Below are 22,086 nucleotides of genomic sequence, written 5' to 3' on the forward strand. Positions count from 1 at the left end.
TCCATCTCTGCAGCCCTAGCTCTGGGTTACAAGCTTGTGCCACCATGTTTCCTTTTCCTCCTCCTCCTCTCCTCCTCCTCCTCTTCCTCCTCCTCTCCCTCCTCCTCCTTTCCTTCTTTCTCTTCCTCCCTCCTCTTTCTCTTCTTCCTTCCTTCCTCCCTCTCTCCCTCCCTCCCCCCTTCTTCTTCCTCCAAGTAGGCTTTTAGAAATTGAACTCAGGTCCTTGTGCTTGCAACACAAGCAGATTACCACTTGAGCCCATCTCTAGTAACTCACTGCAAATCCCACACAGCCAAATGGCCATCTCAAGGAGTTCAGTATGGTTCGCTATTGCCATTCTCAGTTTCATTCCTATATAGTCAACTGTGGGCCATCTTCTGAAGGTCCCATGTTAGTCACAAGGCCAGAGAGATGACGACTTAGAGATTTGGATTGTCTCTGATGAAACAGAGTCCACCTGAAAACGCCATATCCTGCCTTGGCATTCTAGGACTAATCAGACAATGCTTACACCCCAGACAATGAGTTCATCCTCGAAAGTTTACCCAGTGAAGGATAAACTCAAAAGTATTGTGGCAGGAGTGTAGGGTGGAGACTGAAGCAAAACTTGGCACAAAGAAACCAGACTGGAATACCTTTGTGCCAAGGTTGACATGTGACATGCTCCAAACAGCTTATACAGAGAAACTGAAAAGACAAACATATGCACTACACAAAGGACCCGTATAAGGTGCCAATCTGCCAGTTACAGGGTCCATGGAATGGTCCCCAACCCAGCTCTAGGTCACCACCTCCTTGAAAGTGGTGGATTTTTTTCTGCAATAAACTCTCTCTGCCTCTATGCACCCCATAGGATTCTCTTAGACTCCAATCCACATCTATAAACAGTATCCAATTGTAATCATTTGAACCAAAAATAAAAAATAAATAGAAAGAAAGAAAAGAAAAGAAAAGAAAAGAAAAGAAAAGAAAGATGCCATGATGCAAACTCTGAACACAGCTCTAAGATGATCAAGCGTCACTTAAAGACAGACTCAAGCAAAGCTGACTTAATATGGGAGGCAGGAGACTGACCCTAATAATCAAAGCTCGACTCTTCTATCAATGAATACTGGTTAATTTTGTGTCAACTTGACACAAGCTGGAGTTATCACAGAGAAAGGAGCTTCAGTTGGGGGAAATGCCTCCATGAGATCCAGCTGCAAGACATTTTCTCAATTAGTGATCAAGTTGGGAGGTCCCCTTGTGAGTGGTGTCATCTCTGGGCTGGTAGTCTTGGGTTCTATAAGAGAGCAGGCTGAGCAAGCCAGGGGAAGCAANCCAGTAAAGAACATCCCTCCATGGCNTCTGCATCAGCTCCTGCTTTCTGACCTGCTTGAGTTCCAGTCCTGCATCCTTTGGTGATCAACAGCAGTATGGAAATGTAAGCCAAATAAACCCTTTTCTCCCCAACTTGCTTCTTGGTCATGATGTTTGTGCAGGAATAGAAACCCTGACTAAGACACAATGCTAATTTGAGGATTAAATAAACCTTTTGATTATCTATTTGACAGTGAATGCCAAGTACATTTAATGCTTAACCTTCATGGAAACCTTCATATTCCATGGGCCGTGAACTAAAGATGTGCTTTGCAAAGGTCCCAAACCAGCATTGGCACCACCTTCAGACTAGATACATACACTCTGGCTTCCCCAAAGATCTGTTCAGTAAGACACTTGGAAGAGGACTCGGCAATCAGTTTACATGGTAGTCCTGCAGACTGGTGAATGCGTAAAGGCATTTGTAAGTCATCGTTCTAATGACTCCCTTAAGATTATTATTGTTGTTGTTAGTAGTAGTAATGTGTGTGCGTGAGAGCAGTATGTATATGTGTATGAGTATATGTCTGTGTGTGTGTGTGGTGTGTGTGTGTGTGTGTGTGTGCCATAGTGTGCATGAAGATCAGAAGACAGTCCTTGGAAGCTAGTTCTCTCCTTTTATCCTTTTATTCTGGGGCTTGAACTCGGGTCAGAAGGCTGGCTTTTACTCGTTGGTTCATCTCACTGCCCTCCTTTCTTCTTTCTTATGTATAAAAGTAAACACTCTAAAATTGTCTTTAATTCATTTCTATCTCTCTGTCTACACACACACACACATACACACACACACACACACACACACACACACGCACACACACGCACACATTTTTACCTCATTTCCAAGTCTTCATTCTCCTGTGGTATAAATCTGTACAAGGCAACGTAGGTGTTCATCTGTAATGGGTCTTTAGAAAGAGGTCCCTGCCAGAGAAGATAAAGAGAAATGAGCGAGGAGAGACTGGAAATGGATGTGAATCCGTGACAGCCATGCAGTGCCCGTATGCAGCTCTCAGGAGTCACCCGACTGCTGCGACTGAGGCTTCTCTCTTAGCTTGCTTTTAAAATTATAGTACATCACATTAAATTATATTTGAGAAAGGGTTTCCTCTTTGTAGCCATGGCTGGCCTAGAACTAGCTCTGTAGACCAGGCTGGCCTCAAATTCATAAGAGACCGCCTGCCTCTGCTTCCAGAGTGTTGGGATTAGAGGCATGTGTCACCACGCCCAGCTCCTTAGCTTACTTTTAATTCTGGAGTTGGATTCCATTATAATCTATCTGAAATGGTTAGGACATCTCAGAAATAGTTATTTTCTTCAAGTGATCTTTGCTTTGACATATTTCTTCATGAAAAATGTCAGAAATGGGGATGTTTTCTATCTATTTGTTTCCATTTTCAGGCATGTGTGTCTATTATGCATATATGGGACTCACATACTTGCGGGTGCATGTGCATGGGCATGTGCATGTGAAGGCCCAAGGCTTACATTAGGACTCCTCTCAGTCATTCCTCTCCCCTCTTCCCTGAGGCAGGATCTCTCAGTCTTCCTCGAGGGCTTGCGGATGGATGTACTTTTGCCAGCCAGCTTGCTCTGCAGATTCCAGGTTTCTAGCCCCAAGGCTGCAATTACAAGTGGGCCTCTGAGCCCTTCTGGCTTTAATATGGGCAATGTGGATCAGAACTCTGGTCCTCAGGATTGTGCAGCAAGTGCTTTAACCACTGAGCAATCCTCCCCTCTGCCTCAAATAAGAACACTTCCTCTTAAAAGTAAGAGGTATGTGGGAACAGGTATAAATAGACTTTGCTTCCCAAAATACTTTTGTATGTTTGTGTGCATGCCTAAGTGTGTGTATGCATAGATGCACCACCATACATGTAGTTCCTGTGGAGGCCAGAATAGGAATCAGATTTTGTGGAGCTGGAGTTACAGAAGGTTGTGACCCACTTGATGTGGCTGCTGGCTACTGAACCTGGCTCTTCTAAAAGGGCCATATGCTGTCAATTTTTATGTCAGCTCGACACAAACTAGAGTCATTGGAAAAGGAAGAGCCCCAATTGAGAAAAATGCCTCTTTAAGATCAGGCTGTAGGCAAGCCTGTAGGAGATTTTCCTAATTAGTAATTGATGGGAGAAGGCCCATCTCATTGTGCGTGGTGCCACCCCTGGGCTGGTAGTCCTGGGTTCTATAACAAAGGATGCTGAGCAAGTTATGAAGAACAAGCTACTAAGCAGGACTCCTTCATGGCCTCTGTGCTAGCTCCTGCCTCTGGATTCCTGTCCTGTTTTAGTTCCTGTCCCAACTTCCTTCAATGATGAACAGTGATGTAGAAGTGTAAGCCAAATAAATCCTCCCTCGCCCATGTTGTTTTGGTCATGGTGTTTCATCACAGCAATAGTAACCTTAACTAGGACAGCCATTGGTTCTAGGATAGTGAGGTACTGCTGTGACAGACCCAACCATATGTTTTTGTGAAGATTGTGGAAGGGCTTTCCAACATTAGGCTGGGAAAGCCATTGAATGTTCAAAGCCTGATGAGCTCTTCTGAGGGAGCTTGGAAGATAAGAATGTTGACTTTTGGGATAGCATTTGAAATGTAAATGAAGAAAATATCCAATAAAAAAAAAAGAATGCTGAGAACCATGCAAAGAATAGAGGCCTGGCTTGTGAACATTTCAGGGGGAAGTGTGAGAATCCTTTAATGACTCTACAGGGTCACTTGCTATTTTGAGTTAAGAATCTGTGGTTCTGGTTAGCTGGGACTGAAGAATCCGGTGGAATTAGTCAAATACCAGGAGCACTGAAGTAAAACCTTTGTGTTACTGGGACAGTTGATGCTGGCTAGTGGGAGCGAAGAAATTAGATTAAGAAGAGACCAGCATCACTGAGGTGAAATCTTCTGGGATGTGTTTCCTCAGAGTCAGCACACAGAGGCTGTGGTCCAGAGGCTTTACCTGGTGCTGCAGTTGAACTTGGTAGTGGAAGATTCCCCCAGGTAGGAGTGGTTTTGAAGGTATGAATGGCTCATGGAGAGCAGCAGAGGCTTGGCACTATGGTAGGGCTGGAGTCTCTGAGGAGAACCCAGGAGAGGCTATTGGTGAAAGGGCAGCCCAGTTGAATAGAGATCCTGGCATTTTACTGATGACAGTATCATGGGATGATTGACAGAAGTGGGCATTCAGTGAAGCCAGCCTGAGCTGAGAAGACAAGGTGTGTGTGTTGCAGCTGGAAGAGCTGGAGAAATCACCCAAATCAATCCTCATGGAGGAGCACAAAAGAGTATTAATGAACCCCAGATATTAGGCACTGAGTTATTTACATGGTTGGAGTTTTCTTTTGCTCTATTCAGATTGTGAACATGTTCTGGTTTTTCCCTCTTTAAGTGAGTATGTATTTAGCTTAATTTTATTTTTTTACAAGAGTCCTCTGAAGAGATTTTTAAACGTTTAAAAGAGAGTTTGGATTTTTAAAGACATTGACTATTTTCAAGGCAGTGAACTTTTAATGTGTTTGAATCTGTAAAGACTGCGAAACTTTTAAAGTTGTTTGTGCTTTTAAAGTGAGGCCTTGGGGGTAAGTGAGAAAGGAAAGGTTGTGGCTTGGGCTTAGTAGTGATGCGTTTTTTTTGTGTCAAGATGAAAAGGAATCCACTGTGCTGGCGAGTTTTATGTCAACCTGACACAGGCTAGAGTCATCGGAGAAGAGGGAGCCTTGGTTCAGAAAACACCTCCATAAGACCCCGGGTATAGGCAAACATGCGGTGTATTTTCTTAGTGTTTGACGTGGGAGGCCCCGACCCACTGTGGGTGAAGCTCCTGGGCAAGTGTTCTAGGTTCTGTAAGAAAGCAGGCTGAGTAAACTCTGAAGTTTTATGACAGAAATAGTAATGGTAATCCTAATTAGAACAGGTGAGCCATGCTCTCAACCACCGAGCCATCTCTCTGGACCCTTAAAACTGACTTTCTATCAGTCAGCTGAAAGTTGGTCTATAGTATATCAAAGAGCCCTTTGTACATCCACAGCAATCGATTCATTTCTGGTGAGGAAAAAGGCATAGAGTTTTGGCACTGGTGTGATAGTTTATGTCACAGTACCACTGTCTACTGACTTTGAAATCTAGCAAATGTGATAATAAAATCTGCCAGCTTTGATAGCTTACTGGCTGCCTGCCCAGTACTTTATTACTTACATTAATATAACTAGAGTTCACCACAACCCTGTTAGGTAGGCTTACTATAGTCCTCAATTTATTAGATTATAAAGGAGTCTTGTAGTGTCATATAAATGTTAGCTGTTATCACTAACTCAAAATTGTAATGCTATAGATACATTTATATTTTATAATATACAAGCTAAACTGATATATTCCATACATAAAATTACATAATACTTTTGAGTACATTGAATAATATAATAAATATATTCTATGTATTGATATAAAACATAAGACTTGCACACAATTATACTGTAGCCTTTTGAACCTTGAACTCTTCTATTAGCTAATTAATTAGTTAATTATTAATGTATGTGTATAGCATGTATACTCCAGGATTTACATGTGGAGGCTAGAAGACAACTTAACTTGGAGAACTGGCTCTCTCCTTTTACCATGTGGGTTGTGGGGACTGAACTTAGGTCAGCAGACTTGGCAGCAAGCACCTTTCCCCACTGAGCCAACTCACAGGCCCCTCATTCCACTACAATTTAAAGCTCAGGAGCCTTGGACAATATTGCTTGACATATGGTAATTATATATGAATGTACATGTGTAATATAATAATACATTCTTGTATAGTGTACGGTGTCATCATAATATGATTTGGTGATTAACACGGAATACGTCTTGTAGTAACACACGACAAAAATGTGCATGCCATTAATACACTGTTTGTCCTTTTCACCTTTTATATACTGTGCTTCTTCTACTCTGTGTTATTTATTTATTTATTTATTAGGTATTTTCTTTATTTACATTTCAAATGCTATCCCGAAAGTTCCCTATACCCTCCCCCTGCCCCTGCTCCCCTACCCACTGACTCCCACTTCTTGGCCCTGGCCTTCCCCTGTACTAGGACATATGTAGTTTGTAAGACCAAGGGGCCTCTTTTCCCAATGATAGCCTAATAGGCCATCTTCTGCTACATATGCAGCTAGAGACACGAGCTCAGGGGGTACTGGTTAGTTCATATTGTTGTTTCTCCTACAGGGTTGCAGCCCCCTTCAGCTCCTTGGGTATTTTCTCTAGCTCCTCCATTGGGGGCCCTGTGTTCCATCCAATAGCTAACTGTGAGAATCCACTTCTATGTTTGCCAGGCACTGGCATAGCCTCACAAGAGACTGTTATATCAGGTTCCCTTCAACAAAATATTGCTGGCATGTGTAATAGTGTCTGGGTTTGGTGGCTGATGATGGGATGGATCCCCAGGTGGGGTAGTCTCTGGATAGTCCATTCTTTCATCTTAGCTCCAAACTTTCTTCTATTCTGTGTTATTTATTATGTTACATCACATTATGCTTCACTGTCACTTATCACCAGGCATGTTACATTTTTCTTCAAATGATTTTAAAAGATAATTTGACACTAAATGATTCTACCAGCTCCCAAAGGGATTTTTGGGATCCACTTTGGTGATGACTGACAACTTGGTCCAAGAACTCTCATCTGCTCTGGGATGTCTACATACCTGGTGGTTTATGGTCTTCATTTGATCTCCAAAGTCATCCATACCATTTTCTGGATATGTAAACACTGAGGGAAGAAAGATAACACAGGAGTTTTGTGTGGCTAGTAGCCATGTTTGGGGACATGGATGAAGGGGCTATTTTGATTCTCCCCTGAGCCAGAGCTGATCACCGGCCTCCTTACCTTCCTACCTTCATTCTTTCAGAGATGTTTTCCTCCTCCCCATGCAGCATCCTGCTAACCCTAGTCAGCATCCCACAGTCTGTGGATACTCAGTGATGCATCCCCAGCATCACTGGCCAAGTGTGTGTTTGAAACTCAAGTCTCTTCTAGCAGAGTTCCATTAGAAGCAGAGGTGTGTTCACTCTGTGGAACCACTTGAGAATCATAATTTTGTTGCCTTTGAGCATTTGCCTTTCATAAACACCAGAATTTTAGAGTCAATATTACAATGCTAGCTTTTTAATGCTGACTTTATTCTGTCTTGAAGATTAAGGCATTTACTTTTAACCTCACAACATATCCCCTGATTGCGTACACCCAACATACCAAGGCTATTGCCCTGATTTTCTTTGTGCTTAGTTTTGGAATGTGTAATTCTCTTCCATTTGGGTTGAAGGTATCACCTTGAAGGCATTGCCTTTAACAAGGAAGCCTCTCAAGATGGGCAGTTCTCACTGCCCAGATGTACACTTGCCTAGAGGTCCTCACAGAAACTCAGTGAGCTTGACTTGCCAGATCTGGTCCATGACCATGGCCAGCCTGCCATTCTCACCAGATACATCTTCCTTAGTGTAGTAAATTGAGGCTGATGGGTCCAAAAGTAAGGTTTGGGTCTATAAATTAACACCACTGGGATTGCTTGGCAGTTTAGAATAACATGTTTATTCTTCTTTTCTTTACAATACCAAGAGGAGGTCAGTACAGGATGTCACATCCCACAGGAATCTGTATAACTGGGCTCACTGGTGTAATCATCTCTTTTTTGTTCATTCGTTCTCATAGTTTTGTAAAAATCACCCTGTGTGTGCATGCATGTGCATGTTGCATACCACATGTGTCCTTCACCCATTGAACCATCTCACCAGAATGTCTATTGCTATTAAAACAGACTGAGGAACTTCTATGTTAAAAAACAAAACAAGACATTCAAAGCAAGGACCCCTGAAAAAATACGGAGGAGACTTAATTCTCCTGTGGATTCAGTTTATAATTCCAGAGTTTACAGATGTGTTTCATCCACACAGGGATGCCCCAAGGTGCCCATATGCTACTATGGTACAACACTGAGATGTGAGTGGCCCCTTTCCACAGTTTTCCTAGAGCATTTGGACACTTAACTTGGTGTTTACCTGTTGAAACAGAGCAGAGATATACAACAACCTTTTCTGGTATTATATCATCTTCTGAAATCCTGATGTAAACATTTGATTCTGAAAGTATAAAACTATATGCTTCCCAAAAGAATATTAAATATTTAAATGGAAACAAGCCAAAAAGGCTCTAAAGAAGGGAATCCTGTCAGGTAAGTCTACAGTATCCAATTTAGACTGATTGCACAGTTTTTAAATGTCATAGTCTTTTATCCTATTATTGAATATATATCTGATCTTCTAGTTTAAAATATGTGTTATTCCTGTGAACTGTTGAGAAAATTATTTGAAGTGACTTTGAGTTTGTTTTTAGATATGCAATCAAAAGAAGAATGTAACCAGGAGCAGTGGAAGTTTTAAAATCTGTTTCCCCAAGCCATTGCTTCTTTCAAAAATTTTGTTTGTAGTTATTTAATTGGCATGTATGTGTGTGCATGTGTATGTGTGTGCACATGAGTACAATTGCTTATGGAGGCCAGAAGAAAATATCAGATCTCTAGGATTTGGAGTTGCAGGCAGTTGTGAGCCACTCCACATGGGCTGGGTGCTGGAAACTGAACTTAAATCCTCTACAAGACAGTTGCCCTCTGCCCCAAACTGTTTTTGAAACTGATTTTCATTAAAAAGGAGAAAGTAAGGCAACTGTGTATACCATGCAACTGTGTATACCACACAACTGTGTATACCACACAACTGTGTATACACACAACCTTTTATACCACACAACTGTATATACCATGTGCTTGTATATACTGTGTGACTGTGTAACCATGCAACTGTGTATACTACGCAATTGGATATACTATATAACTGTATAGTAATCAGCCCAATATACCAACAACCATGCATACCACACAATTGTATAATACATAATTGTATACTGTACAACTGTGTGTACTATACATCTATACATTCTACATGACTGTATATTGCACAACTGTATACTGCACAACTGTGCATACTGCACAACCATGTATACCACACAGCCATATATACCATACAACTGTATACTATACAACTGTATACTGTACAAATGTGTGCACTGCACAACCATGTATACTACATGACTGTATACTGCACAACTGTTACTTTTGCTGCTTTAAAGTTTTTTTGTGGAAAATAATTTGTTTATTTCTCTTATGAAAAATGTTTAAAATCCATGTGAGGCATGCGTGGAAGCTCTGCTATTAGCTGCTGAGAAGCAGAGTGGCTGTTCCTTTGGCTGCGTCCTCAGGGACGCCTTGGTTTGCTTTCCACTTTCTGTCCCTTCCACTTTGTGGACCTGTGACACCCATGCCACCTCTTTGCTTCCTGAGCTGATGGCTTTGTCCTATTTACGCATGACACTACACCAGCTTACACTGCTGAATTATCTGATGGGAGCCCAAATTTGAATTCTTAGGCTAATTCCAATGTAATCATCATGCAGTGTCCCTTTAAAGGGACATCACTGCTCATGAGACTCTTACTTCAGACTTCTGCATCCATACTCAAGAGAGAGCGGCCAGCGATTTTCCCTTCTCTGGCCTTGTTTGGTTCTGAAACCAGTGTTATAATAACCTCGTAAACCACACTAGAGAATGTGGCTGCCTGTCTTCCTTGCGGTACTTTCGTTTCCCGGAGAGAGTTTATGTAATGTGGCGACTTTCTATTCCTTAAATGTTTGGTAGAATTTACCTATGAAGTTGTCCAGCCTTGGTATTTTTGCCATATACAAGGATTTAAATATTGATTTGGCTTCTAGAAGGATTAGAAGCAGCTCCCACTTTCTGCTTCCATCCTGCGCTAGTTGGGCTGCAGGCACTCTGATGTGACACGTTTGGTATCAGCTTGCTTAGAAAAGGTTGTCTAGCTTTCCTGCGAGAATTTGGTCATAGCAGTCTTTTCTTCCCAGTGTGTTACATTCCCTTTTTGGATATGGTATCTTGAGTCCCCACTTTCTTCCATCTTAAAATTTGTTAGAGCTTATAAATTTTATTCTTGTTAATACACACCCAGGATTTATTGCCCCGTCTTTGCAATTTCATAATATCTGTTCTTATCTTTATTGTTACCATCTTCATGCCTTTTATGGATGGAAGAATCATTTTGTTTCCTGACTTTTGATTGACATTTGTATATGCATATTCATGTATATGTGTGTGTATGTGTGCATGGGTATATATGAAGTCTAGAGGAAAACCAGGGGTATCACTCCTAAAGATGACTTTTTCTTCAGTTGATTGGCTCCTCCTTCTCACTTCTAGCATTCAATTTCTGTTAGCTTTTGTAGTTTGGAAAATTTGCTCTTTTTTTTTATGATCTCTTGTATAGTTGTGTTTGATCTTTAGTGAAGCACATTTTAGTAAGATCTAAACTGAAATATTTTTACACTTCCTTCAAACAGCATGAGGATCTTCGAGTGCCCGATGTCTATTTATAGATCAGCACTTCAGATATTTTATTAACAGATTTTAAAGCACTATTGCTTTTTTAAAAATAAGTAGCCAGTGTTTGCTAGATTTAACTGTGCACCTGTCACGTTCCTTCCTCTCCTTTATTTGTTATTATTGCATGTGTATACAGTGTGTGAAGGTTGGTATGCATGTGGAAGTCAGAGGACAACTTTTAGGGGCCAGTTTTCTTCATCCCTAGTGGGATCTGGGATTGAACTGATGCTGACAGGCTTCAACAATAACTGCTTCTACTCATGGGTTCATCTCATTGGGCTGCCTCTCTCTCTGCTTTTCATTTCAGAGTGATTCTCTCTTTCCCTCCCTCCTTCCCTCCCTCCCTCCCTTTTGAAGATGGCATTTTCCTGTTCTTTAGCTTCAGCTATAATCTGTAAGAAGCTCTTCGTGTAATCATCATTCCTCGGTATATAATCTGCCTTTTCAGTCTGCATCAATACTTGGCTGCCTTTGAAGTCTGGCTGCATCACAGAGATGCCTAGGAATGGTGTCTTCAATGAGTTCTGTAAGTTCTCAGAATGTTCTTGAATGTTCTCCCACTACCATCTCTGTGTATGCCCTTCAAGAGTGTTATATGGATGGATGGATTTTGAAAGTACTCACTTTCCATTAACACCTTTACTCTCAGATTCCAGATCTTTGCTGCCCTGGGTATTCACTATTTTTTTTGGCTCTGTTCCAGTTGTCACTTCTCTCTTCCACTGTGTCTAATTCCTGGTTTAATGCGACAGTCCCATTTCTACTTACAATATTCTAGAAGCTCTCTGTAGACTCAGATTTTTTTGTATTGGATAATCTCTTGTTCTTTTGTTACATTTTCTGGTTCATATTTAGCATATTAAACACAAATGACTATATAATTCTGTTTGGTTTTGATGTATATCACTCTAAAGCTCAAATCCTAACATTATTTCATCCTGCTACCTCTCCCACATTTTCTTGTGTGGTGAATTTTGATTGTTAAATTGTGTTTGCTGAAAGTTTATTGTGGGGAGTGTTTGAATTCTCCATTTAAATTCTGTAGACAGCAGTTACCTTTGCCTCTGATGCACAAATTATGACCTGATCTCATTTTAAATTTTAAAACAAAAATTAATATTTTGCCATGCTCATTCAGAGAACATGAATTCAGAGTATAAATTCAAGAAGGCAAGCTTGCTCTATCTATCTATCTATCTATCTATCTATCTATCTATCTATCTATCTATCTATCTCAAGATAGGGTCTCTCTCTCTCTCTCTCTCTCTCTCTCTCTCTCTCTCTCTCTCTCTCTCTCTCATGTTCTCCTCTTTCCCATCTTCCCCTCTCTTTTTCTGTCCTGTCTTCTCTCCTCTTCCCTGTCCAACTCTTCTTTTTCCTTCCCCAATTGGTGACACTTAACATTTGCAATCTAGAAACAATATATACTAAAGACAAAAGTATATGTTCCAAACCTAAGTTTACTTATTTTTCTTTCTGGGCAGAAGTTCTTCACCAAGTTCAAACTGAGGCAGCACTGGTCTTTGTGATATCTCTGAGTAAATGTGACTGGTTCAGTCATTTTGGAAGAAAAGTTCTAAGAATACGTATTGATCATGTTTGGTAACTCTTCTTCCAGGAAACCATGATCAGTGTGATCATAGTGAAATGCAGCTGTGGAAGGAGCCTGGGAATGATGTTCCAGCATTTTGGGCAGAAACAGGCAACTGGCTATTGCTTTTCCATTTCCTTCTTGCTTTGCCATCCGTGAAGCTGTTGGCAGTGAAGCCTAAGGCAGAGGCCAACACCTCCCCTGACCCAGGAGAACTGAAACCAGAAACTAGAATTCTGACCTGCCCAAGACTACTTCGAAGAACATTGGGGACATTAGTATGAACTGAATCCTCTTCTAAGGTGACTGGAGAGACATTCCTCAAGAAATCTGGCATGACATTTGACTGGGAGACATAACATGTATGTGAACTGTGTGTGCTTTCACTCAGAACTGGTTGTGAGCACTATGACAGAACTTCTGAAAGGCCACACCTTGCCATGATCAAGAGGACCCTAAGGAAGCTGGAGCTCATCAGTATGCTTTCTCCCTGTAGTCTCAGAGACTGGATGGATGAGGGATTGAGATCAATCAAAAGAGTGTGGAACAAACAGCTACCTAATTAATCCCTTTGGCTGCTAAGTCATTGTGAAAAAGCTATTGCTGATCAAAGGACTTATAAATATCCAAAGCCTGTTGGAAACTTAGAGCTCACTAAATTCTTAAGGGAATCTCTCTTTCTGTGGGTTTCTTTCATTACTTCTCTTTTTCTTATTTCTTCCTTTAAAGAGAAAAATTGAGATGGGCTCCTTATGTAGTTTGGGCTGGCCTTGAACTTGTGATCCTCCTGTCTTTGCCTCCCAAGCACTGGGATTTCAAGTGCTTGCTACCATGTCCAATTCCACAGATTCATTTTAATATGGCTTTGGAATTTCTCCTTAACATGGAATAGATGGACAATAGTCAACTTTATGCTTTGAGCATGTTTGTTCTTCATTCTTCATCTCTTCAGAATGTGCTATATGTATATATGTGTGTATATGTTGAGAAATTAAATGCTCTAATCCTATTTCCCCAATACCACAGATCTTACATACATTCAGGCTCAGTAGTCTAGGTGGCCCGAAATTCTGTATTTCTAACAAGGTGCCAAGTGATATGGGGCCTGCTGGTCTGTGGGTGGGTAGGCTGGGAATGGGAGTCTCTGTCTCTTGGCCTTGAGGAACATATCATGAATTTGTTACTAGAAATCAGTCTTCACCATGACAATTCCCAAGTCCAGATCTTTGCAATATGCAACTCTGTTAACACCACTTAGTGAGAGAAGAGCTCTCTGTGGTAAAGTCCTAACTATCAAATGGATGAGTCTAACAGACTAAGTTAAGCACCGATGGAATCAGACCCAGTTGGCTGAGACAGAGTGGGGTGGTAGCTGTTCTGATAAACCACAGGGAGGTTTTCTGATGGGTCAGGAGTGTGAGAAGAAAAAGGAGACAAAATAACACTGAAAACTTGGTTCTAATCAACTGGACGAAGGGTTTTCTTGAGCAGAAACAGGTGTGGGAAGAGGCTGAGTGGGTGGGTGGCTGAACAGACTGTGTGCTTGTTAATTTCATGGTGCCTGTTCTAAAGCCTGAGTCTAGGGCAGAACATGAGGTCCAGAAGGCCTTGTCCAAAGCCATAGAAAATCTGCATACTAAAATGTAATGTAAACAGTTCACAAAGAAGGCTGAGAAAACCATGGTCAAGGCTAAACAGTTCAGGCAAGCTGTTTCAAATCTGTTCTGCCCTGGACAAAATCTCCATGCTCTTGGGTGGAGAGTTAAGATGCTGAGGTGTCTGAAGAATGGAATGGTAGATAGCACCATGTACCAGTGCTCGAGCAAGATAACCATGCTGTGTAAAGGAGATGGAAAAGCTTCAGCTCTTTGTATATGGGGACCACCGAGCTCCAAGCTTGCTCTTTGTCCTGGCTAGCTTCCCCATCCTTTCTTGTAACAAATGGTCTCTGGTTCCATTGTAACTCTATGTCTCTGCTTAGTTCTTTGTTTGGAGACATACGGATCCATCCAGGAACCCTGATATCAGCCAATATCAGTTCCATATTCCAAAGACTGGACTTTGTAGGCTATAGCTACAAAGAGACAGCACAGAAGCCTGATGCTGGACATGAAGCTTGGCTTACTGGGTGGGGGTGGTATTACGTCATCTTATTCAAAGACCATGGCAGCCTTTTGGAATCATAGTTGTTGAAACTGTACTTAAAACCTGCTTTTGCTACCAAGCATTGACTACCACTTAGACCCACAGACAACTACAAGCAATGTGAGAGTCTGGCATCCCCGCCTTCATTTTGTATCTGTAGTTGGCTTAAGGCTCAGAGGGAAGCAGTGGTCCTTACCCACTCTCCTAAGTCACTCTGAACTCCAAGAGCAAGGCCTTTCAGATGAGGCTAATCATCTATGGAGACGAGGCTGTAGCCTTGCAAATATCAAATTAACAACTTAAGACCATGCTGGACCACCGTACAGATGAAGCGGAGATAACAGTGAGTCTGTGCTGGGCGGCTCTGTGGCTTGACCAAGAGGAGTCTTTAATTAGGCACACACCTTGCCCTTTAATTAAGAGATTTATTTTATCTTTATTTATGCATGTGCATGTATGTATGTGTGCATGCGTCCATTGGAGAACCTGTGGACACCTCTGGAGAAGAGAGGAAGGCATTGGAGGTCCTGGAGCTACAGGCAGTTGTGATCTGCCTGGCCAGTTCTGGGAATTGAACTCTGGTCCTCTTCAAGAACAGCAAGGGCTCTTTACCACTGAGGGCTCTCTCTAGCCCACCTTGCCCTCTCTTTAAACCTCATGTCTGTACCCTGGACTCCCGTGTCTGTTCCTTTTCTCACTTTTTTCACTCTGCTTTTTGACACCATGCATCCATTGGTGATGGGTGTGGTCATGCCTAGCCTATTGGGATGACATCTGGTGATGCTAATGTTTTCTTTTCAGACATGAGGTAGAAAGCAGCTATTCAGTACATCTCTGTCACATAGTCTCAACGTGAAGCCCAGAGCAAGGCTCGCTGAGGCCCAGATGTCCAGTGCAGAGGCCCTGGAGTCTGCTGAAGAAGAGAGTTCACAGAGAGGTGCCAACAGAGGTCAGACTCACCATGAGCACCTGGCTAGACTTGCCACACGAAGGTGAAAATTTAGTTAAGTTTGTGGTTTGATCTTTGAGATGTTGAACTCTGGGGCTGCTGGCTAGATCCAGCTGGTAGGGCACTGGGTTCTAGATAGACCTGTGCTAGGATGGCGTTATGGCTCTGTCCAGTTCTGCATGGCTGTCATTCCTCAGGTACAGCCCACTTTTTTTTTTTTTTACTGTGGATTCTGGACATTGATTTTAGGGATCCTGTGCTTTCAGGGAAGCACTGACTGGGCAGTTTCCTATCCCCTGCAGTGTGTTTTGCATCTTAATGGTCTCTTGGAAGGACTAGGATATGGATTGTGGTCCCCTCTCCTCTGACTGGCACCATTGCTCACCTGACTACTGTACCTTAGATGTGGTGCAAAGTAAGGTGTAAGTGGTCAGGTTCCCAGATCTAATCGGAGTCAGAGAAGGATACACTCATTCATAAAAGGGTGTGAACAACAACTAAGCATTTTTGTGGCCAGGCCTAGTGTTCTTTCTAGAACACTGAACTCTTGACCATGTCATAGCCCAGAGCTATCTGAGGATGAGAGGAGCCTGAGAGAAATGGACACAGCCCCTTGTAGCCCCCACCTGCCCACTGCAGAACCGTCTCCTACTCACCACTGTTGCTCCGTGTCCTGATGTCAGATCCATCCCCCGGCCCGTCAGCCTCTTCGGGGACCTCTACAAGCTCCGAAGTCTTGGAGGAGAGAAGAGATAACATAGAATGAACCAGTGGGCAGCACTGTATCATGGACCAACTGAGAAGAACTTTAATGTCAGTACTGGATCTAAAGAAGGATTTGTATGGCATTTGTGACCTTTCAGCCATTATGGTCCGTCACTGATTCACAGGTTAAGGGGCATACAACTCTCCATACATACATACACACACTGGCATGGTTTCTATTTAAATAACACTGAGCACCATTTCTACGGTTCTTCCAGTCGATGAACTGACCTCACCTTTTGAACTTCAACGAGAATGACATCTTCTTCAGAAGGTCATCATGGTTTAGGTGTTTAAAAATGGATAGGTTGTGGGAGACTGGGAGAAGGCTCAGTTGGGTAAGTGGTTGTTGTGCAAGCATGAGAGCCTGAGTTTGAATCTCTAGCACTTAGATAAAGGCCAGGTGCAGGGGTCTAGGTGCTTAAAGCCCAGTGCTGGGGCCACTGAGACAAGCAGATCCCTGAGCTTAGTCAGGGAGAGAATGACAGACAATGATAGAGGAAGATGCCTCACCTTGACCTTTGGTCTCAACATGAGTGCACACACATGTGCATATCCCCATATGAACATTGTATACAGTATAACACATGCACAGTGTCACAAAAAATATTCTAAGTGCCTGGAGACTGGGTCCCCCTGGAGCCGAACACTATCGAATCTTCCAGTGTTTACATGAAATGACCATTAAAGTATGCCTGTCATAGTTTCTATGATCCCACTAGGGTGGGGAGCCCCGTCCCCTTCCTCTTTGTTGTCCCCTACAGTGCCAGCAAGCTACCCACTAGTACTCATCATTACTGAGTAGAACACAGACCTAGTGGGCCTCAGTGCTGAGGAAACCATAGACATTATTTTCATTTTTCTTCTTCTTCTTCTTCTTCTTCTTCTTTTTTTTTTACTTGCCATGTTTTCCTTCTTGAGAATTTATTTATGTAGACAATGAAACATGATGACATTCTTTTCTCTTGGAAGTCAATGGAAGGCCTGAAGGCTGAGAGATGGCTCAGCAGTTACGACCATTGACTGTTCTCCCAGGGGACCTGGGTTCACTCCCCAGAACCCACATGGCCGCTCACAACGATCTGTAACTCGAGTTCCAGGGGATCTGACACTCTCATACAGACATACACTCAGGCAAAACACCGATGCACGTGAAATTAAAAATAAATAATTAAAGAAAAAGATGGCCTTTCAGAAATTGTGTGGCATTGGAAGGCTTTTTTGTTGGGGTTGGGTAGCTAATGAGTTCGAGGGACCTGCTGTCTCTCTCCCCTAATGCTGTAGTTACAGATATGCGAGCTGCCCTGGCTTTTACGTGGGTTTTGGGGATCAAACTTGGGTCTTCACGAGTGCCCAGTTAGCTAGCACTTAGCCAGCTTAGCCATCTCCTTAGGCCCCACCAGACTCTTCAGGGAACTGAAAATGAGGTCAGTTACCGAGGTTCTGGGCGGTGAGTCAGAACCACTGCCTGAACCGCCCTTCTTCGTTCTCTGGGCCAGGGACGTGCCGAACCGGAGGGCCTCATACACGGGGTCCACTTTATTGCCACACGCTGCAAAAGAAGAGAAGACCCATCTCAGCCCACGCGATCAGGGAAGCCAGATCTCCGCCTTGAGAACCAGGCCAGGGGGCTTCATGTTCACGCTTTTCTAATGGATGAGGGCTCACATCAAACGCTCTTGCTCTCTCGGGGAACTTGATACGTCCAACTATAACTCTGTCCCGGAAGTCTTCCCGAGTGGTTGGTTTTTCTCTTTCATTATTATTCCCACTACGCTTTGAAGATGCTGCCCAGGGACCAGTTTGTTTCCTACAGCGAGAAGCTCTGATCACCAAAGAGGGAAAAATTTTGGAGTAGGACGAAAGTGTTCTCAAAAGAACAGGAAATGACCCCCTCCGAAAACATTACGTTTCTAATGAAAAGCTGTCTTTAGTTTATCGTTTTGAGTTTAGAAATCTAACCAGCTAAAAAGACCATGGGTGTAGAGGCTTACATGTACACAAAACAAAACAAAATGAAAATTCAACTAAAACAACAAATACAAGCCTATTAAAAAGAGAACATGAAAGAAAATATCTACACCACATCTGTGGAGGGCACTTTCAGGAGTTCATTAAACAACGTGTGTGTGTGTGTGTGTGTGTGTGTGTGTGTATTAAAAACCAATGCTGAGTTTCTACACACACACACACACACACACACACACACACACACACACACGAGCATACACATACAATTGTAAAAAATACTGATCACTGGCCCCATCTTACAGTATGCGGGGCAGGGGGTTCAATGACACAGTTGATAAATGGGGATCTGACTCTGCCCCATGTTGCTTTGATGCTGCTGATAGTAGGGCAAGTGTATTGTCTTGTTGCTGAAAGTCTGGGAAGTGCGATGTCTACTTTTGAGACGGCCATTTTCAAACTCCATCAGGGAGATGATGAAAAAAACCTGTTCCCTCTCCAGCAAACTGAGTAGAGCTAAAACAGCCACCACACAGACATCTCAGGCTGTCCTCCTGGCTTTGTAGCCCGTCCCTAGATGGTGAGTGTCATTGTTGACTTTGCTGCTAAAATCCCACCTCCTATTACTGTTCCAACTCACCAATGGGCATAACTTCTTTAATGCATCCAAACTGTTCATGAATGAGCAAGGGGGAGCTGTAGTAACGCCGAAATCCCTTTGGCTGGGGAGAGAATTGAAGAGAGAAGGTCTCAATGTCAGAGAGGAGATGGAGAAAACCAAGCAAGAGTCCTAAGAATAAAGCCAGCTGTTGTCTCCCTTTAATGTACTCACGTAGCCTATTAATTTTATAATTTACCACTGAGAGAGGGAAGGGAGAGAGGAATGGATTGAGGGAAACAAGATAATGTTGCATCTAGAAGGCAAGCTCTCTGCCTCTTGTATTGTATCCTAGATGCAGAAACCCCTCACCCCCAGGACACATCTAACAATTTTCCACCACACTTTACCTTGGGCACTTCAAGTTATCGAAAGGCTACACAGGGCAAGGTAGACGTCAGGGAATGCCCAAGGCCCTTGAATACTATCAGAATGTCACCCAGAAACATCCACTTAGCGTGTGTGTGTGTGTGTGTGTGTGTGTGTGTGTGTTCTATTGTGTTTCTGACTTATTACCCATGGGCTTTTTCCTTGTCTTGTGGGAACTCCTCTTGGAAAGACAGAAGGGAAAAGATGCAACAAGGATTTAAGAGAAGGGGACATTGCAAGCTAGAGTCACTGGATACGCTCTCTAAGCTAGACTTGCTGTGCTCCAGGGCTGGAAGGTAACTTGGTAACCTGGATCCTGTGAGCATCCATCAATCCTCACACATCTTCTTGCAAGTGCTGCCCATCTTTGTCTGGGCATTGCCAGAGATGGGGTTTGGGCATCTACCTACCCTGAAGTGGCTCCCTATCCCGAAGGCCTGTCTTTCGGTGACATTACGTTTGGTGTCAAGATATCGTACTTAACATCTCCTGAACTTTTCCTTAGTGTCAGAAAAGCCAACAGAATTCTTTTCCTGGACCGAGCTTAACTGTCTCTATGGAAGACATTCTTGGTGTAATACTTTAGTCACTTGGGTTCAGTGGCCTTCAAATATATTCTGGGGTGCACTGAGACCACACTCCTGAGATGGTCTGAGCAGAATGTGCCCAGACTGTCACAAGGAGGCAGACTTCTGTACATTCCGGTGGAGGTGGGTTAGCTTCAGCCTTCTCTCCATCCCCACTCCATTGACAGCCAATTAAATAAACGGTGACCCAGATGTAACAAAGCACCCTGGTTTGCATTGGATGATGGGGACTCCTGTAATGCCCAATTTTCACTTTGAAAACTTGAATTGACCCAGAAGGGGAGAACTTAAGTGCTACAGCTGAGACGGTCCCTCGGTGACAGGGCTGACACTCTTCTGGGGACAGGACTCCTTACCAGTGAGGGCTTTGTTATAGAGATTGACAAACTTCTGCTCCACTCCCGTGCGAGTTAAGTTGAGTGGCTGGCTAGTGTTTGTGAGCATGCTTCACAACTCCTGAGACGGGGATTATGTTACTCCTGCGGCTTCCTGGGGAAAGGGACTCTGGGCAGAGAGTTAAAGGGTTCCATCTGGCAGCAGCCCTTACCAACTTGCCCATGCACCGCTGGGGCGCCAGGCCATCGGCACACTTGTGGTGGATGCTCATCTTACAGGCTCCGCAGCGCAGTCCATGCTTAGCATGCGTTCCTGTCAGGCACACAGCAAACTTGGGTTAGATACAGCTTGTCCATTCCCGAGGTTCGAACTGAAATCATTGAAAGAAAGTGATATTTCTTGACAAGTTATTTCTTCTCTGAGAATTGTTTTCATGAAACTTGAAAATGCCAAAACTTTAAAACAATGTATGTTTTCCCCCAACCCATGTTTTCTGTAAGGTATTCTCCTCTTGTTGTCTCCTTTATGTTCACGATATTAGCAAATCTGAGCTACCTTTGCTCTCTTTGTCCTAACTGGAGTTAGCAAAACCCAAAATCTTTGCTGTTCTTGTAGGTCATTCATCTCTTCTCGCCTGATCCTTACTGAGTCATGCTGGTCATCTTGCCTGTCTCACCACCATAGGGAAATTGTGGTGTGAACTGAGGGAAGCCTGATATCCCTCATGCTCAGGAGGTGTTAGCCACAGGGCTTTCTTTCAGATTTCTGGATGCGTACGCTCCTTAGTCCCTCCAAGTCCTTCCACACACTGCTTTATATATCTGGGATGCTGTTCTGTGGGTACCCCTTCATGCGTTGTCTCTGTCATTTATACCAAGCATTTCCCTTCCTCTGTCTAAATATTTTTCTTCTCTTTCCCAATTCCTTCTATCTCCCTATCACCCCTCTTTTCCTCTTTCTGTCCCTTTCCCTCTTCCACTGTCCTCTCTTTCATCTGATTCCTCCCATCTCCTTCTCTTCCCCTTTCCCCCCTTTACTTCCATTTTGTTCTCCTCTTGTCTCTCTTTCTCTACCTCTTCAATTCTCCACCCTCTCCTTTTATCTCCCCCACTTCATGCTGGAGATGGAGCCTAGGGTTCCTCATATGCTAGGTTCCTACTCGGTCACTGAGCTACAACCCAGACCTCCTAAAGTTCCTTCGGGTAGCACCTCGTGATCATCTCTTACAACACTTATCATAACTAGTTATAGGTATTTACTTGGAAACTTGCCTTGGTCTTCCTCTCCCTCTGGATGAGGGCTCAATGAGACCAAGGGCAGTGTGTGTGGTTTGCTGCTGTGAGCCTTGCCCTGTCCAGGATGCATTAAATAAACTAGTCACAGCATGTGATGAAGCCAAGGTAGCCAATTTGAGGTCGTTCGTGGGAGCAGATTCTTCAACACTGTAGAAGAAGTATTTAACAGCTAGACAAGGAGGTGAAGTTCTGTCTGCATCATTTAATTTCAAAATTAAGAAGTTAGAGGGTAGAAGGGATGATCTGTCCCAAGGCAATGAAGACCCCACCTTGTTTTATTCTTTCTAAGCTTGGCGCTAATATCTCCTCCCATTTTTTTCTTCAGGACTGCTTAATGTATGTGGAGATGAATTTGGGATTAATCAACTGATACAACAGAGACATGCTAGGATCCACAGCTCATGTGGGAAAGGCAACGGTTAAGCTCTACAGTAGGCAAGGAACTAGAAATCCTCTGGAAGATGTCACCTGGAAAGACCCCTAAGAAAGTACCATTTAACAGAGAACCTGTCAACATTATAAAGCTCTTCTCTCTCTCTCTCTCTCTCTCTCTCTCTCTCTCTCTCTCTCTCTCTCTCTCTC

General features: G+C 43.1%; 1 protein-coding gene across 2 annotated transcripts in view; it reads right to left on the bottom strand.

The window, feature by feature from the left end:
• The window catches only part of Stac (SH3 and cysteine rich domain), a 122,154-nt gene that overhangs the window by 21,170 nt on the left and 78,898 nt on the right, over positions 1–22,086 (bottom strand). For both annotated transcript variants that reach the window (XM_021207567.1, XM_021207569.1), the window contains 6 exons: positions 20,421–20,521; positions 18,900–18,981; positions 17,728–17,843; positions 16,183–16,261; positions 7,041–7,105; positions 2,192–2,280 (listed from right to left, as the gene is read on the bottom strand). In XM_021207567.1, the coding sequence (XP_021063226.1) occupies positions 2,192–2,280; positions 7,041–7,105; positions 16,183–16,261; positions 17,728–17,843; positions 18,900–18,981; positions 20,421–20,521 (532 nt within the window). The remainder of the gene's footprint in view (positions 1–2,191; positions 2,281–7,040; positions 7,106–16,182; positions 16,262–17,727; positions 17,844–18,899; positions 18,982–20,420; positions 20,522–22,086) is intronic.

This window comes from Mus pahari, chromosome 10 (assembly GCF_900095145.1).
Source record: "Mus pahari chromosome 10, PAHARI_EIJ_v1.1, whole genome shotgun sequence".
In the NCBI taxonomy this organism is placed as follows: Eukaryota; Metazoa; Chordata; class Mammalia; order Rodentia; family Muridae; genus Mus; species Mus pahari.